This window comes from Cynocephalus volans, chromosome 2 (genome assembly GCF_027409185.1).
Source record: "Cynocephalus volans isolate mCynVol1 chromosome 2, mCynVol1.pri, whole genome shotgun sequence".
NCBI classification, from domain to species: Eukaryota; Metazoa; Chordata; class Mammalia; order Dermoptera; family Cynocephalidae; genus Cynocephalus; species Cynocephalus volans.
Genome location: NC_084461.1, coordinates 83,684,581 through 83,697,323, shown reverse-complemented (window position 1 = coordinate 83,697,323; position 12,743 = coordinate 83,684,581). Strand labels below are relative to the sequence as shown.

The following is a 12,743-nucleotide window of genomic DNA, read 5'->3' as shown; positions in this document are numbered from 1 at the left end:
AAATCAACAGAGAAACACAGGATTTAAACCACACTGTAGACCAATAGTTCTTGCCAGATATATACAGAACACATCATCCAACAACTGCAGAATATACATTCTTCTCATCAGCACATGGAACATTCTCCAGGATAGACCACATGTTAGGTCACACATCAAGTCTCAACAAGTTTTAAACAATTAAATCAGTCCCAGTATCTTTTCAGACCACAATGGATTAAAACTAGAAATCAATAAGAAGCAAAACTCCAGAAATAATACAAACACATGGAAATTAAACAACATGCTCCTGAATGATCTATGGGTCCAAGGAGAAATTAAGCAGGAAATCAAAAAATTTCTTGAGATTAATGAAAATAAAGATTCATCATACTGAAACCTTGAGATACTGCAAAAGCAGTACTAAGAGGGAAGTTTATTGCCATAAATGCTTATATCAAAAGAATAGAAAGATTTCAAATAAATGACCTATTGCTACACCTCAAAGAACTAGAAAATCTAATCCAAAAACTAGTAGACAAAAAGAAATAATTAAGATAATTAAGAAAAAGAGACCCCCAAATGATACAAAAGATCAATGAAACAAAAAGTTGGTTTTTCGAGGAGATAAACAAAATAGACAAATCGTTAGCTAGGGTAACAAAAAAAAGAAGAGAGAAGACCCAAATGACAAAAATCAGAAATGAAGAAGGAGACATTACAGCTGATAACACAGAAATACAAAGAATCATTAGAAACTATTATAAACTATACACCAACAAATTTGAAAACTTGAAGAAATGGATAAATTTCTGGACACATACAAACTACCAAGACTAAACCAGAAAGACACAGAAAATCTGAACAGACCAATAACAAGCAACCAGTTTGAAGCAGGAATCAGCAGTTTACCAATGAAGAAAAGCCCAGGACCAGATGGCTTTACTGGTGAATTTTACCAAACATTTAAAGAGGAATTAGTAAAAATTCTCTTCAAACTATTCCAAAAAATTGAAACAGAAGCCACTCTCCTAAACTCATTCGATGAGGCCAGCATTACCCTGATGCCAAACCTGGACAAAGTACAAGAAAAGAAAACCACAGGCCAATATCTTTGATGAACATAGCTCCAAAAATCCTCAATAAAATATTAGCAAACAGAATACAGCAACACATCAAAAAAATTATACACCACTATCAAGTCGGATTCATCCCAGGGATGCAAGGATGGTTCAACATATGCAAGTAAATGAATGTGATACACCACATCAACAAAATCAAGGACAAAAAAAATCATGATTATCTCAATAGATGCAGCAAAAGTATTTGACAAAATTCAGCATCCCTTATGATAAAGACTCTCAGCAAATTAGGTATAGAAGGATATTACCTCAACACAATAAAAGCCATATATGACAAACCCACCACCAATATCATCCTGAATGGAGAAAAGCTAAAAGTAAGAGCTTTCCCCTTAAGAACGAGAACAAGACAAGGATGCCCACTTTCACCACTCCTATTTAACATAGTATTGGAAGTACTAACTAGAGCAATCAGGCAAGAGAAAGACAAAAAAGGCATCTAGATTAGAAAAGACAAAGTCAAACTGTCCCTGTTTTCAGATGACATGATCCTATAGAGAAACTTAAAGACTCTACCAAAAAACTCTTAGAGCTGATAATTTCAGTGAAGTTGCAGGATACAAGATCAACATGCAAAAATCAGTAGTACATTTATACTCCAACAAGAAGCAGCAGAAAAAGAAATCAAGAAAGCTAACCCATTTACAATAGTCACACACACATAAAAAAAACACAAAGAAAACAAAACACTAGGAATCAATTTAACCAATGAGGTGAAAAATCTCTGCAATGAGAACTACAAATCACTATTGAAAGAAATTAAAGAAGACACAAAAAGATAGAAAAATATTCCATGCTCTTGGACTGGAAGAATTAACATTGTGAAAATGTCCACACTACCCAAAGCAATCTACAGGTTCAGTGCAATCCCATCAAAATACCAATGACATTCTTCACAGAAATGGAAAGAACAATCCTAACATTCATATGGAAAACAAAAGACTCCAAATAGCTAAAGCAATCCTGAGCAAAAAAGTAAAGCCGGAGGCATAACACTACCTGTTTCAAATTATACTACAAAACCGTATAAAAACAGATACTCAGACCAGTGGAACAGAATGGAGAATCCAGAAACCAACCTACACACTTAGCCAAATGATCTTTGACAAAGATACCAAGGACATACATTGCGGAAAGGATGCCTCTTTAATAAATGGTGCTGGGAAAACTGGACACCCACATGTAGAAGAATGATACTAGACTTGTACCTCTTACTATATACCAAAACCAACTGAAGATGGATTAAAGACTTAAATATAAGACCTGAAACTGTAAAAATACTAAAAGAAAACATAGATGAAACACTTCAGGAAGTAGGACTGGGCAAAGACTTTATGAATATGGCCCCCAAAGCACAGGCAAACAAAAGGAAAAATAAACAAATGGGATTATATTAAACTAAAAAGCTTCTGCACAGCAAAAGAAACAATTAACAGAGAGAAACGACAACCTTCAGAGTGGGAGGAAATATTTGCAAACTATGCATCTGACAAAGGATTAATATCTAGAATATACAAGGAACTCAAACAACGGTAAAAAAAACCCCAAATAATCCAATTAAAAAATGGGCAAAGGAGCTGAGAATGCATTTCTCAAAGGAAGGTATACAAATAGCCAATAGGCACAATTAAAAATGTTCAATATCACTCAGCACCAGAGAAATGCAAATCAAAACCACATTGAGATATCATCTCACCCCAGTTAGACTGGCAATTATCAAAAAGACAGTGAAAAACAAATGCTAGCAAGGATGAGGAACCCTACTACACTGTTGGTGGGACCATAAAGTGGTGTGGCCGTTATATGAAACAGTATGGAGATTCCACAAACAACTACACGTAGAAGTGCCATACGATCCAGCAATCTCACTGCCGTGTGTATACCCAAAGGAATGGAAATTGTCATTTTGAAAGGATAACTGCAATCCTATATTTATCCCAGCTCTATTTGTAATAGCCAAGAGTGGGAAACAACAAACTAAATGTCCACTGTTGGATATCTGAATAAGGAAACTGTGGTATATTTATGCAGTAGAATAGTACTCTGCCATTAAAAAGACTGAAATTCTGCCATTCACAGCAACATGCATAAACTTAGAGAAATTTTTTAAGTGAAATAAGCCAGGCACAGAAAGAGAAATACCGCATGTTCTCACTCATAAGTCGGATCTAAAAATAAATAAATAAATAATAAATTTTTTTAAAAAGAAAGAAAAATACAACAATCGCAGGTTACCATAGGGGAGAAACGGGGAGAGGGTGGGCCACGAAACATGGTAACATTGTACAATATCGAACATACTAGTTATCCTGATTTGAGCATCACATATTGCACACAGGAATTGATATGCAACTCTGTACCCCACAGACATGTACAATCAATTATGTTTCAATAAAAAAAATGTGTAGGCTAAGACCAGCATATCCTTGAGTATTCAAAAATTTCTTCCAAGATGAATATAAACAGCAATACACACCCAGTTGAACTCTGCCACAAATACCTGTCATTTGCTGTTAAGATCTCATACCATAACAAATTCTGCTGTTTGTGAGAGAAAAAAAATCCGATCCTCCTTTCTTGTTTCCAAATCCCTATCAGCCTGATGTTGATTCAAATAGCAAAACCAAAGCTGTAGGGAAAGGCTTAAGAGGTAAAGAACTCACTCCAGTATGATATTTTACTTATGCTTTTGTTCAACAGAACTACTCACATCCAACTTCCCAAATGCTGAATGACTATAAGTAAGTAGTTAACAATGCTTCAGCGTAGGATTTGCAGGAGAGCTAAACCTAGAGAGCAGAAAAGCAGAATGGATTGGAGGAAAGGTTTCAGTTACTTTTCAATGGCCCTATTATAGTAAATAACAGAAATTGGCTATATTTTTTTCTAACTTCATAGCAGCTTCTAGAATTCATTTCCTGTACTAACTTAAGCCAACTTAGCTACAGTAGTCCTACACATGTCAAATCATGTACTTGATAACATCAACAGGTGCAAAACAGAAAGAAGAGTAACTGAGGAAACACCCAATAGTCCTTAGAAAAATATGAAACGATAAAGGAAACGACATACGAGTCCATCTAGTAAAGCTTCAGAAGAAATAATCTACATGCTAACCTACAAAGTACAGATAATTGACAAGCAAACTTGAAATCTTTACTCAAAAACACAAAAACACAAAAACGAACACATAGATATTGCCAAAGACTTAATGGACTGGGATTTGTGGGTGGATCTTGGCTCTAGAAGAAATAGGATATTTCCAGATAATCATGTATCATAGTGGTGAGAGGGAGAGTAGCACTTTATGGTTTGGATAGCCATGGGTCAGATGTTAATCATTTTATGAGTTGTCTCAACTCTTCCCCCAAAAGAGGAAAAATATCAATTACTGTAGTAGATGTTTGTTATTTTGGGTCATCCACAGTTTTGGACTCTTTCCTGACATTTTGATAGGTTACAAAATTGTGAGTCCTGCTTTCCCAATAATGAATCAGACATTAAAATTTCCAGACGGTGTTGCCAAGCTACAAGTTGTCCAAGCTCTCTGAAATTCAGATTTCAGAAGAACACACAGAAAAATGGAAAGATGTGTACATGGAGAAGTGTCCCAGAATTGCCACTGGATTGGAAATAGGCAATTGATGAAACCAAAAAGGGAAACAGTATATCCTATGTATTAAAGACCTCGAATTTATTTTCGATTCTCAGAAAAATTCTAGAATTGATTTTAGCCTTAGAAAAAGAAACGATAATCATAAGAGCCAGAACAGGTTCACTTTAGTTATTTCATTTTAAATTAACCTCATACGTCTCATTAATAGGGCTAACGGATCAGAGAAATGTGAACAGTGTTGTGTTTCTTGTTCTCAATAAAGCCTTTAAAAAGTCTTCTCAAGATAGGCTAGTGAACCAGATAACAGTGTGGTTAGTTGGATTTGTTTTCATTATTATGAAGAACATCATATGTTTTTAGACATATTTATAGTCTATTGTTGAAAAGTGAAAGGCAACAGGAGGTCTTAGCATCTAATTTATCACATAGGGAATACCTTTTCTCTGATGACAAGAAGCATAGCTGTCATAATACTTACTAGGTGTAGGCCAGTCACACAATTTATTATGGCACTGAAATTGGTATATTATAATAGAAATATAACCAACCCCCCTCTGCATCAGAACTGAGGTTCTAAAGGCTGCATGGGATTTCTCAGAATGGGGCTGCTGAACAAAGCACTCTGGGCCACCTGAAGCTCTTTAAATGCTAGTTTAGGCCTTTGAATCCTTTGTAGAAATAGCATCCTACAAAGTTGCCAGAGAAGCTGAAAGAAAGCTGATGACAAAGTGAGCAAACTGAGATGAGGTAAATTAGACCAAAAAAAAGAAAAGCAGCTACCCTTCCTGCAGAGCCCTCCATTCAGGGTCTTCTTTGAAAACCCCCTTCAGGAAGCGTTCCTGTTGTAGTCTGAGTGAATGCCCATCTTGTTTAACCACCACGAGGGGAATTCCTTTCTGGAGAGTCCACGTAGTCATCATTTCTTTGATCTCCATGTTTTCCCCCAGAAAGGCAAGCTGAAATGACAAGTGACTTTGGTAACTCAAGAGAGAGGAGAGAATCCAGAGGGAGATCAGAAATTTCCATCTCCTTAAATGCCAGAAAGAAGGCTTGGGGAGTGGAGGACTCATGCTGGTATCTCAGGGCAGAGCAATCCAGGCAATTGGATTGAGACTGGCTACACCATGGCTGCTCTCTGCAAATCGCCTGAATAAGGCAAACATGGGAGTTTGTAGGGTTAACTCACATCAGGAAATGCCAGCGAGTAAGAGGTTGAGACTGGAACCTCCGCCCTGCTCCCTTTCAAAGAAACAAAAACAAAAAAAACCCCTCTATTATAATGGTAAGTCACCAGGAGGGGTGACTTAGGAGGGAAATAGCTGTCTTTAGGGAAGCTATAAATATTTCAACAGAACAATTTTATATCAGTAGAAGTATATTGAATGGAGAACAAACCTCTAGCTTCTGAGCTTCTATAGCATGGATTTTTGATCACTGTCTGAATGCTGAATCTTCCTTTAGAAACTGTAATTTATGGAATTACAATGACTCTTTTTAAAAAAGTTTGCCTTTTTCCTCATGATTACTTTCTTCTCTCCCTCCTGTAGGGCTTCTATACGTTCCCAAAGGTAAGGAAAAATATAAGGCCTCAAGAAGCCGTACACTCTATTTTCAAGCCTAACAACATACTTGTTTGGGCATTTTTTAGAGCCTAAGAGATGCCAATGCAGTAGTAACCTCTCAAAAGAATTTGAGCTCAGATATTTTTAGCTAGCAGTGGGGTTCTGGGAAAGCTGAATTATAACAACAAAAATATAGTAGTAATAGCATCATCTCCCTAAATGCCCCGAATATTCCTCCTTCAGCCAGATTTATTTCAAGGAAAATTGTGGAGTCTCTCTTCCTCTCTGGTTATTTAAAGGGATAGGTGAGCTGCTCTACATGTTATCCTTACTCCAGGTCCCGTGATTGGCCAGATCTCTTCTCCTCTATAACTCTCTTTATACTTACTGTGTTACTTGTCATGGAATCAGAATAACAAACTTCACCAGATGTAAAGTCACCTTCTAAACAACTCTGTAAAACAAGAATAAAAGGACACTGCTATTTAGGCACCAATAGTTGGCTGAATATGCATATTAGACATGAATGTTGACGTTAATTAGCATAGCTATATGAAAATATAATTCATCTAGACACAATGATGAACATGAAAATGAAAAGGCATCTTTGCAGAGACCATAGGACAGAAAAACACAAAAGTTATTTTCTGTGTGTTTTATATGTGTCTGTGTGCATATGAAGTTTCCTAAAGTTCCATGTGGTCGATAACTATTTTAAGGAAGAATCAATTTGTTGAATTTTCCTTTCATTTCTTCCCTTTCTGCTAGGAAAGTTCCTATTTTATTCTTTCCTTGTGCATGTTCCTCATGCCCCTATTTAGCATTTGGGCATCTCTGTCCAGTATTAATTTTCTTATGTCGCATTCCTTGACAGGAGGAGACACACCTTTGCTTACCTGGGTATTCCTACAGTAGCTACAACAGTACCATGTAGTAAGTGCATAATACATTTTGAACTGAATGGGAATGAAATGAGACCTAGGAAAACCACCAACTTGGCAATCAACCCTTGAATAACCAGCAGTTAATGCTTTAAGGGAAACTACAAATAAGAAAAAATAAATATACACTCAGGTTCTCTAAATGCTGTTAAATGCTCTTATGCAATAAAACAGCAGATAATTCCTCTGATTCTCAAGCTACTACTAACATGTATTAGAACTGATTTTATGTGACACATGGTGAGTAAGATATTTTTAGGAATTTATTGCTTTTATACCACATTATCATTTGGCATCAGCAGGGTCAGTTAGAATCTAGGATTTTTAGTGGAAGGTTAATGGGGACTTCTCTAATAACTAGGAAGTAGCTGTGATGTAATTGAAAGAATGAATTTGAGTCAGAAGACAAATTTTAAGTACTGACTCCCTCAGTGAATTGATGGCCTTGGGCAAATCTCTTCCTTAGTATTATTTTATCATTATAAAAATGGGGTAAGAATGCCTACTTTATCTTGAGATGGTTATAAGCATGATGTGACAAAGATTAACACAGTATTGTTCACAGCTGGCCTTAGATAATTCTGTAATTGCTGGCCAAATTTCCCCTTTAATCCCCTCCACCCTTAATATGCACATCAAATGACAGACTCTTCCTTGTTGGAGAGAGGCTAGGTTGATATCTACATGCACACACGCACGCGCACACACAGGCACACACGCACGCACGCACGCACACACACGCGCGCGCACACACGCACATACACACACGCGCACGCACACACGCATAGCAAAGAAGAGGGAGAAGTAGAGGGATGGGAGAGAAAAGCAACATGAGGCTTGGTGTTGAGAAGTTTAGGAGGAATCGGGGAGAAAGAGCATGTGGATCACTGGCAGGGGTGATGGAAATGGACGGCAAAGAACTTTTTAATAAATTTTACGATGGACTGTGTATTTCAACCATTTTATGATTTTCAAGAAATGCAAGTAAAATATTTGAGCTATTTTGAAATAATTTTTGACTGTTGAACTTTGTTTCTTTGACCACATAATCACACTTAAGTTGGACCATAAGGGTGCTTTATTAGGGCACAAAAACATCAAATGAGATAATGCACACGAAAGTGTTTTTTAAACTGTAAAGTGCTATACAAGTACTGAACAATCGAAGGATACATTTTAAAAGTTCATGGAAAAATGGAATTAAAAGATAATATGAATCTTTCCATGAACTTTTTGAAGACCCTTGCATTATTACGATCCCTAGGACAGACGTGCTCATAAAAAAGGGAGGACCTCTCCTGTCTCCAACAACTTAGGGTTCTTGTACCTATCGGTACAAATTCTCCCACTCCAATCATTTTATAAAAGATTATTTTATTTGCAGTTAAAAATTGAAAAATAATTTAATAATTATTTAAATCTTCTGAGTTGACAGTGTTTTCTGTTTTGTCTTTTCTATCATACTACATGAATTTCAAAGACAAAGAGGCTATGGGTTCTTTAACCAATCATTAACTGTTTATTAATCACTATTTTAGTATCAACAGTATGGTAGGTGCCATAGCATTTCATATATATATAAAGAATAGACACAGTTCTTGTTCTTAAGCAAATTATTATTATTATTACTATTGAACCAATAGAAACTAATGAAAGAGAGTATTGTGTGGAGCAGAACATAAGTGGACTTTTAAGCATTTAGCAGAGAGGCAAACCAATGAGGGCTGGAGCCTATAAGCACGAGGTGAAATCTCACCTGGACCTTGAAAGATGAATAGCATTTGAATTGGTGGAAAGAAGAAAGGGCCTTTCAGGTAGCAAGGGCACTAGGGACAAAGGTATGCATGTAGGGACTGAGCAGGATTTCACTGAACAAAACACCCATGTCGGGAAATAACGTTGAGCATGTAGAGTTCAACCTTAAAACTTGGCAAGAAGATTAGGTGTCACATGGTTGGAATCACAAAATTAAAGATTTTTGAATGAAGGAAGATAAAAATGGAGGACTAGCCATAGAAGGGAAACAAAAGACAAGAAGGTCAGATAGTGAACCCCTGTGGCCACCTCAGTGTGGCATCCTGGGGTGGTGTGGTGCCTGAGGAAAAAGAGAGGTGCTGCCTTCTAGAGACCCTGACAACCCAGCAAGTGGAATGAATATTGTTGACTGACAATAGAACTATTCATAAACCTTCCTAATTATCCTGTCACTTTTTAGGCTTAACACACAACAGTCTACTGTTACCAGCTTATGACTTACATTTGACAGACTGCCCCACAAATCATCATTCTTAGCATTTTTATAGCTGAACTTCTTTAAGTAGCGAATTATTCCTTTCTGGAATTTCTCCTCACTCACAAAATCCTTGAGCATATTCAAAATACAAGCTCCCTAAAAAAAATAACAAAGAAAAGGAAAGGAAAAATATACAGGAAAAGGTCATATGATATATTTTTAAATGAAGCTTACATTTTATGGAACATGTGTAAAGTCTGAAAATGAACAGCAAGTAAGAGTTGAAACAGGTAGCAGCAATCTGGCACCAACAACTTAAACTGTTGATTTTACAGTCATCACTGTATTTCTCCTGAAGGCAGAGCTTCCACCTGCACACGGCATTTACTACCTTGTTATAGGAAACTGTATCAAACATTTCCTGTATTTCAGTAGGAGTTTCTGCTGGTTTGGAGATAGGGCGGGATGAATTCAATGAATCTCTTGTAATTACTTCAAAACACACATCCAAAAAGCAGTCATCCTAAATAGGGGAGAAAAAGTTTTAGTTTCTATTTTTGATACTCAAAAAGTAATAGAATTCTTGCTAGGCTTAGTAAGACGTTCTTAGAGGTAAGAATTCAATTAATACTTCTTGCAGGAGGTTTCCTTCTCTTTATATATTTGCCTTTAGCCAATTATCTACTTTAAAAAGGTATGAATCTGACATTCCCTCAGACATTGCCTGAATGTTTGCAATATGCCAAGCCCTTGAGAACAGAAATAAAAATAATGGTTTCCATTTAGTGACTACTTGCTATGTGCTAGGATCCATCATCTGCAATCCTTTCAACACCTCTGCAAGGGAAATGGATTATATCCATTTTACAAGTGAGAATATATGATGCTTTGAAATTAAGCCACAGATCTAACACATAAAATAACAAGAAGATCCTGACTTTGAATCCATGTCTGTATGTACTGTAGTGGACTAAAATGTCTACACCAGAGAACTAATTGACCATTACTAACCACCTCAATAGGCAGGTTTGGGAAATGTTCAGATCACTACAGTCTTAAAAAAAGACCTACTTGAAGAAATCCCTTCACACATTTTGGGAAAGCTGACTGGCCCTTTGGAAATTCTAGAGGCATGTGCCCCCAATCTTGCTCAATTCAGGTTGCATGCCAAGAACTCTGCCAGTTCCTAGCAGCCTTGGGTGTTGCCATCTGAATGTATATGGACAGTGATATTCTTTCCTCTCACCCCATATGCACAGCTGTGTATTTGTGCTAGTTTGCTCTTTCTGTCCACAAACTTTTGAATGAGAAATTTATGTTGATTGCTTTCTAACACCCTCCACCTCGCATCCAGTTGTGTTTTGTATATGAAACAGAACACTATGTTCACAAAACACAATGCTATATAGTTTTCTTATTAACATTCACTCAAAATTTTAATAGCAAATCTATGATTCACTAAGGCATATGGTATGACACACAAAATTGTGAACTTACAAATTGCAGCTCTGGATATGTAGCATTAACAGAGACAAGTTCCATGTAATTTGCAAAACCCTCATTAAGCCAAATATCATTCCACCATTCCATTGTAACCAGGTTGCCAAACCACTAGGAGGTAAAAACTCAATGTTATTAGAAGTTAAACAAATATAAAATATTATTAACTGCAGCAAAAAAGTAATGGTTGATAATTTATTTTTTTAATTAGTTAAGGCCTTCCCTCCATCTTTGCTGTCCTTTTCTCTCCACACAATTTCCTTCTATGGATTTCCCTGCCTTCTCATTCTCGCCACCACATTTTTGCTTGTTGCTCTTTTCTTTCTTTTGTGTCCTTAATGCCCCTAACTGTACAACTTTCATTCTACCAACATTTCCTCACTATTAGATTTAATATTAAGGAAGAAAATAAAACATTTTGTGGGGTAGTTTTTCTTTCTTGCATAATAAAAATAATCTCATCTTGTCCTTGATATATGATAATGACCTAAAGAGAAACAAAACCAAAATGTCTTTAGTAAAGTCACCTTTTTATATTAAATAGTAGGTGCTTAAAAGAATCAGAAGAATTCATTTAGGGCTCTCAGATCATTACATAATATTACTGATGAGTAAATTTAGTTGTTAACCTCTGCTTCTGAGTTACTTGCAAGGACTAACTTAGTCAATTAAATGTATAAAGATCTAAGATTTAAAATATGTACAAATAAAATTAAAAGGATAAATAAGGGTAATTTAAAATAGAGGTTTACCCTTGGCCTATATTTAATCTGCACCACACATTTTAAATATTACTATTCTTTCATGTGCTTTGGCATTATATTTATTTATTTAGCTATATGCCCAATACTGTGCATCTAGTTTATGTATTTTAGGGTTGCAAGCTGCAGAAGGATCAGAAGCTTAAACAACAAGATTCTAAGATTCAGAAGTGCCTCTTTATAGTCATAGAACAGAAAACTCTAGGTCTGTATCTTCTAGAAACTAGTTAAGCACTATTCCTCTTCTGACAACCCTCAGATCATTTTGCAAGCAGGCACCAATTTTCCCAAGGACTTCCATGGGAAGAATAGGAGGTGTTTTCTTAATTTGAAAATTGATGAATATAAGCACTGAAGTTGAACTGATTCTGGTCACGTCACCAGTTAGTGAGAGTGGTTTATTCATTCATTCAATAAATATCTGTTGAGAACCTACTATGTTTCTGGCACCATACTGTGTGTTAGAAATTTTTAACATTTATGTTAAAAATTACAAAGATTTATGTAATATAACCAGTGCTTCAATACAAATGATGGAGGTCAATCAGTTGACAAATAAAAGCAGTATAGCATTATAGGCACTAAGATCAATGTCTCTGCCAGGGGCAGAGGGGATTCCAGGAAGAAATAATCAGTTCTGCTGGGAAAGTGTGTAGGACACTTAGGAAATGATTTATATCGTGAGCCTTACAAGTGGTCCTCAGGTATGCTGAGGTAGCAGGTAGCAGGAGCAAAGGCATAGAGCGGTAACACACTTGACATGTTCAGGAAATGGCAGGTAGTCTGTGATGGCTAAAGCTTAGGGTGGAGGTAAGATATGAAGCTGGAGAGATGGAGAGGGCTGGGTCACAGGGGCCTTGATGCCATGCTGAGGACCCTTGGCTCATCCGCTTGGCATTGAGGAGTCCTTGCCAGAGTTATACACAGAAGAGTACATGGTCACATGGACATCAATTGGGAGATAAACTAGTCAAGGCCAAAATTCCAAAGCTAACTGCTATTTCAGTCT

At 36.5% G+C, this 12,743-nt stretch overlaps 1 protein-coding gene across 1 annotated transcript in view; it reads right to left on the bottom strand.

Moving 5' to 3' along the window:
- The window catches only part of ERAP2 (endoplasmic reticulum aminopeptidase 2), a 43,523-nt gene that overhangs the window by 16,765 nt on the left and 14,015 nt on the right, over positions 1-12,743 (bottom strand). Inside the window, exons 6-10 of the mRNA XM_063086836.1 lie at positions 10,971-11,084; positions 9,865-9,996; positions 9,498-9,629; positions 6,688-6,753; positions 5,518-5,693 (exon numbers count right to left, since the gene is read on the bottom strand). Of these exons, the coding sequence (XP_062942906.1) occupies positions 5,518-5,693; positions 6,688-6,753; positions 9,498-9,629; positions 9,865-9,996; positions 10,971-11,084 (620 nt within the window). The remainder of the gene's footprint in view (positions 1-5,517; positions 5,694-6,687; positions 6,754-9,497; positions 9,630-9,864; positions 9,997-10,970; positions 11,085-12,743) is intronic.